This window comes from Ranitomeya variabilis, chromosome 2, assembly GCF_051348905.1.
Source record: "Ranitomeya variabilis isolate aRanVar5 chromosome 2, aRanVar5.hap1, whole genome shotgun sequence".
Taxonomy (NCBI): domain Eukaryota; kingdom Metazoa; phylum Chordata; class Amphibia; order Anura; family Dendrobatidae; genus Ranitomeya; species Ranitomeya variabilis.
Window position 1 is genome coordinate 624,938,554 of NC_135233.1, and position 6,000 is coordinate 624,944,553.

Below are 6,000 nucleotides of genomic sequence, written 5' to 3' on the forward strand. Positions count from 1 at the left end.
TGAAGAGTGATGGATGAGGTCGCGGCAGTTTCCACTACTAGGCCGGATATTGCGAAGCCGACAGTGTATGGTATATACACCTCCGATTCCAACGCATGGAATATATACATGTATAGTTGTATGAAAGTGTTTGCCCACTTCCTGATTTGATATTCTTTTCATGTTTGTCATACTTAAATGTTTCAGATCACTATACAAATGTAAATATTAGACAAAGATAACACGAGTAATCACAAAATGCAGTTTATAAAAGAAAAGAAATCCAAACCTACAGGGCCCAGTGTGTAATAATTATAGGGGATAACTCAGGAGACTCTTTGCATGGAACAAGACAACTACAGCACACAGTTTTATAAGTGGTAAAGTCTATATTATCACACGGTGATTCAAACAGGTGCAGAGAGAAACTCAAGTCCACAACACTTGGTGTAAATATTATACGCAGCTTAACAGTCTATATGAAACTTCAGAGGAAAATGCAATCACGCAGAAAGTCTATGAAGCACAATTATTCTTGAGGATACTTGACAAGAATAAGTCCATGGTAGTCCAAACACAGATAGATATGCTTATAAGGCAGTTCAAATAATATCTTAGCACAACCAGGGAGGCCTGGGTAAAAGTCTCAGGTTTAAGCAGAGCAGCAACAGCTTACATGTCCAGCAAATGCAGATGGAAACAAACACAAGCAGCCAGATGGAGGATTACTGGAAACCGATGTATGCAGCAGAAACTCAGAGCTGAGTAGCAGGATCTCCACACAGGCTCACAGGAGCAGGTTCAGGTGCAAAGCCAGGGAGTCGTCAGGAGCTGGATGCAAGGCAGAATACTCTAGCACAGACTGAAGGCTGGGGTGGAATTTTATAGCAGGAAGACACAGTGCACATGAGACCAAAGACACCATCTTGGAAAAGGGCAGTAATGCACAAAAGGTAAACAAAATGTTCAGAGTCCTGACACAGTGTGAAAAAGTGATTGCCCCCTAAACCTAATAACTGTTTGGGCTGCCCTTAGCAGCGACAACTGCAATCAAGCGTTTGCGATTACTGGTAATGAGGCTTTTACAATGCTCTTGAGGAATTTGGGCCACTCACTTCTGCAGAATTGCGGTAATTCAGCCACATTGGAGGTTTCCGATCACGAACCACCTTTTTAAGGTCATTACAGCATCTCAGTCGGATTAAGGTCAGGACTTAGGCCACTCCAATGTCTTAAATTTGTTTTTCTTGAGCCATTCAGAGGTGGACTTGCTGGTATGTTTTGGATCATTGTTCTGCTGCATAACACAAGGGCGCTTCAGCTTGAGGTCATGAACAGATAGCCGGATATTCTCCTTCAGGATTTTTTGGTAGACAGCGGAATTCATGGTTCAATTTACTACAGCAAGTTTTCCAGGTCCTGAAGCAGCAAAACAGCCCCAGATCAGCACACTACCACCACCATATTTTACTGTTGGTATGATGTTCCTTTTCTGAAATACTGTGTTACTTCTATACCAGATGTATTGGGAAATACACCTTCCAAAAAGTTCAATTTTTGTATTGTCAGTCCCCCCAGAGTATTCTCCCAAAAGTCTTGGGAATCATCTAGATGTTTTCTTGCAAAACTGAGACAAGCTTTTATGTTAATTGCTCAGCAGTGGTTTTCGTCTTGGAACTCTGCCACTCAAGCCATTTTTCTCAGTCTCTTTCTTATGATGGAGTCATGAGCCCTGACCTTAACTGAGGCAAGTGAGGCCTGTGGTTCTTTGGATGTTGTTGTGGGGTCTTTGGTGACCTCTTGGATGAGTCGTTGCTGAGCTCTTGGGGTAATTTTGGTCGGCCGGCCACTCCTGGGAAGGTTCACCTCTGTTCCATGTTTTCGCCATTTGTAGATAGTTGCTCTCACTGTGGTTTGCTGGAGTCTCAAAGCTTTATAAATGGCTTTAACACCTTTTTTCCAGACTGGAAGATTTCAATTACTTTGTCTCTCATTTGTTAGAGAATTTCTTTGAATCGCGGCATGATGTCCAGCTTTTGAGGACCTTTTAGTTTACTTCACTTTCTCAGGCAGGTCCTATTTAAGTGATTTCTTGATTGAGAACAGGTGTGGCAGTAATCAGGCCTGGGTGTGGCTTGGGAATGTGAACTCAAATTACCTGTGGTTTATTATTATTTGGGAAGCTATGTTTTAAGAGGTGCGGGCAATCACTTTTTCACACAGGGCCCTGTAGGTTTGGATTTCTTTTTCCCTTAATATTGAAGACCTTCATTTATAAACTGTATTTTGTGATTACTTGTGTTATCTTTGTCTAATATTTACATTTGTTTTGTGATCAAAATATTTAAGCATGACAAACATACAAACGAATAGGACATCCGAAAGGGGGCAAACACTTTTTCACCCAAATGTATGTACCTCCCCCCAATAGACATTGACAGTTCCACAATAACAAAAATAACTACTTGATGCCCCCACCAATCGTTTATACAGGCCAATAGGATGCCCCTTATAGGTAGTGAATGGGAACAAAATAGTATGAATAGATAAGTCACGTCCGTCCTTGCGCTATGATGCTGAAAATTTATCTCATAAATATCGGATCCATACATATGAATATTGGGGATATTTGGGCAATGGAGGCACAAAGGCTGGAACATTCTTAACAAAGTCCTTTGAACCCAGGATGCTTCTTCCTTGGAACAACTTCCTGTAAACAGATCTGAAGTTTGGTATCTGGTTCCCACAGAATCTTCCTGTCTTAGGATCTCTATGGGGAGGGGTCTCTAGGGGAGGAAATGTAGGGCGAGGGGTCATTATGGGGAGGGTTGTAGTTGGATTTCTATGGGGAGGGGTTGTAGGGCGAGAGGTCTATGGGGAGGGGTTGAAGGGTGATAGGTCTAAGGGGAGGAGATGTAGGGCGAGAGGTCTCTATGGGGAGGCGTTGTAGGTTGAAGGGGTTGTAGGGTGGGAGGTCTATGGGGAGGGGTTGTAGGGAGAGAGGTCTCTATGGGGAGGAGATGTAGGGCTGTTCGCACTGTACAGGATCACAGTCTGTGGCTCCTCATAGGAGTATTACATGGGGGCCTGTCCCCAGCTACACGATATAATTACTGGCTACAATTGCCCACCCCCATATATATTCCACAACATGAGGAAAACTTACCTTTTCTTGTAACCCCTGCAGCCCACGAGGAGCAGCCCTGTCCTCCCAGGATCTCCTGTGCATCACCGCTCTCCTGTGCCCACCCTTAAATCAGAAGAAGATGAGGCAGCAGAGATTATCGCGGAGTCTACAGACAACACAGTGGTTATAAGGGTCAGCCCGTCCCCGCGAGGCGATGAGCAGATCCTGTCTGTGGAGGTCACGGCCCCTGAGGAGGAGGAGAAGTAACATGAGGAGCGATGGCGGCTTCTCTGCTAGTAGTATTTCCTTCTCCGTAGCCTCAATATGAGGATGGTGGACGCGGCTGTGTCCGGATCTCGCCGTTGATGGATCCACATGTGGAGATAGCACAGTCTGACCACTTGTAGTCTTTTAACCCTGCTTTGTGTCTTGTAGACCTGGGCATGCTGGTTGATGTAGTCCTGCCAGCATTGGCGGCTGTAAAGAGACTTCTGCTTGTGTACTAGAGATAATCTTTGTGACAGCGGCTACTACTGGCCATTGACCACTGACCGGATGTGTGCACAGCCGTATATACCAGAAGCTCCTGGACACAACGTCCCATGTGGTTCTTCACCATGCACTGGACTACCTCCATCCACCCAACACCTAAAGATGGCAGTGCCCTAAAGATCAGTGACACGCTGGGAACAGCATCAAAATCCCCCGTACAAGCAGTCGCACTGCAGTAGCCGCATGTATCCGAGTGTAGCAGAGATTGGAGTCTTATCACATCCATTTATTAGATGCTGAAGTTCTAGCTCTCAAATAAAAGCAATGACTGCGGTCCGCTATCATTGTCATCATCCTGCGGGACCACTGAATGGTCACATCGCCACGAGCAAGAGAAGCGGTCACACTCTGTATATATATAGGACAGGAGGAGTGGTACTGTCACGAATCACAGGGGGATAACTTTATCATCCCACCCCACTGACCCCAATATGTCACGCACCGGGGTTGTTTGGTTGCCCCAGTTTTTTTCTGAAGGGGATTTATCTATATCCCACTTCCCAGTTCCGGTTTGGAACTTGCAGCCCTCTGGCACCCCCTTACCCTCAGGTCAGACAGGGTTCTGCACCTAAGATAATTAGTCGCCAGAAAGGCTGCCTTACTTTGTACTGGCTAATGGGCACACTGCAGCGAGGGCGATATAACTACTCCCACTCAGGCGGGGACAATAATTATCAACGCCGTCCATCGCTACCAGGTTTCCCAAAGGCGTAGGACAAATCCGCTGTCACCAGCTCTGATTTCTTAATTAATAACGGGTGTGGAGCCAACCCAAATTAGTGGCGTGATTTTACTTTAGAGGACGTGACAGTATGTAATAGAGCAAGGAGAAACTAAGCTAGTAATTTTATATATTTTACTCCAAAAGGTAGGCAGTGTTTACAAAAGGGTAAAAAGATATTATAAAATGAGACAAGTATATGGAGCGGCCCCCAGACGCAGGACGACGGGGTACTCGAATCCGGGTCTCTCGGTTCTGAGGATGTCACGGTGGCCTGACCCGGTCCGTGGTCCTGCTAATGGGCGCCCAATAAAAGGTGTAGGTGGTGGTGTAGGTCGCAGTAAATAACGAGGACACAGGGCTGCAGTCTCTTTACCTCTTTACTGAAGGCTTCAGCATCCGCAATCCAGAGCACTGCTAACAGGGCTGGCTGAGACCGGCCGGTCCGAAGACACATCCAGAGTTCCCTTCGCAGGTGGAAATAAGTGCCTACCTACTAGCGCCTGGGTGTTGTAGTACTTCCCTGCTGAGCACCACGAGATAGTCCTCACAACTGTCGTGTATGTTTCTGTTCTTTCTCTCCGTCCCCCAGATGATATGGATAGGACGCACCCGTATGACGGGGTAGGACTGGAGTTATTTTATAGGGACCCTAGAGACGCCCCTCTCCCACAATTGCCTCCGTTGTCTTCATTAGGTGATTTAGGTGAGGCAGCCAACCTAAAATTAACTTCCCTGCCGTTGGTTTGAAGTAATGCGTAGAGCCCAATACTTCCTCGGCGTTACGGCCACCGGCTACGCGCCTCAGTAGGATGTTGCCGATCTCGGGGCACGACTCCTACTGGTTCTATCGCCTTTGTGCTGTGATCTTGTTTCTCACTTCTCCACAATATACTTCGCTTCGTGTCCGTTCTTAAGATGCCGCCGCAATGAAGTGCAGGCGCGGCTCCGTAACAATCTGTCCTTTTCGCTAGGCCTCTGCCAGGATCCCACCCCTGACAGGGACCTGTTGTGAATTTGGTTTCTGGGCTCCCCCGGTGGTTTCTGGTGGTACTGCACTTGTGTGCTTCATCTCCTCTGTTCACCTGTTTTCCATCTGGATGTGGGAGTTTTCTATTTAGCCTTGCTCCTCAGTCATTTCTATGCCGGCCAACAATGTTACCAGAAGCCTTTCTGTTGCATGTTCCTGCTCCTAGACAACTATCAGCTAAGTTGGACTTGTTGTCCTAAGTTTGTTTTGCATTTTTGTTCCAGTTCTCTGTGATTGAATATTTCTGAGGCTGGAAGCTCTTGTGAGCTGAAATTGCCACTCTGGTGTCATGAGTTGATATTAGAGTCTTAAAGTAATTTCAGGATGGTATTTTGAAAGGGTTTTCAGCTGACCATGAAGTTCCCTTTTCTGTCTTCCTACTATCTAGTAAGCGGACCTCAATTTGCTAAACCTATCTTCATACTTTGTATGTCAATTTCCTCTAAAATCACCGCCAATATATGTGGGGGCTACTGTCTGCCTTTTGGGGAAAATTTCTCTAGAGGTAAGCTAGGTCTGTGTTTTCCTCTGCTAGGGTCAGTCAGTTCTCCGGCTGGCGCTGGGCGTCTAGGGATAAAACGTAGGCACGCT

At 46.2% G+C, this 6,000-nt stretch overlaps 1 protein-coding gene across 1 annotated transcript in view; it reads left to right on the forward strand.

Moving 5' to 3' along the window:
• Positions 1-3,932, forward strand: part of CNGB1 (cyclic nucleotide gated channel subunit beta 1) — a 173,166-nt gene extending 169,234 nt beyond the window's left edge. The window contains exon 38 of the mRNA XM_077288979.1: positions 3,167-3,932. Within this exon, the coding sequence (XP_077145094.1) occupies positions 3,167-3,373 (207 nt within the window). The 3' untranslated portion in view covers positions 3,374-3,932. The remainder of the gene's footprint in view (positions 1-3,166) is intronic.
• The last annotated feature ends 2,068 nt before the right edge of the window (positions 3,933-6,000 follow it).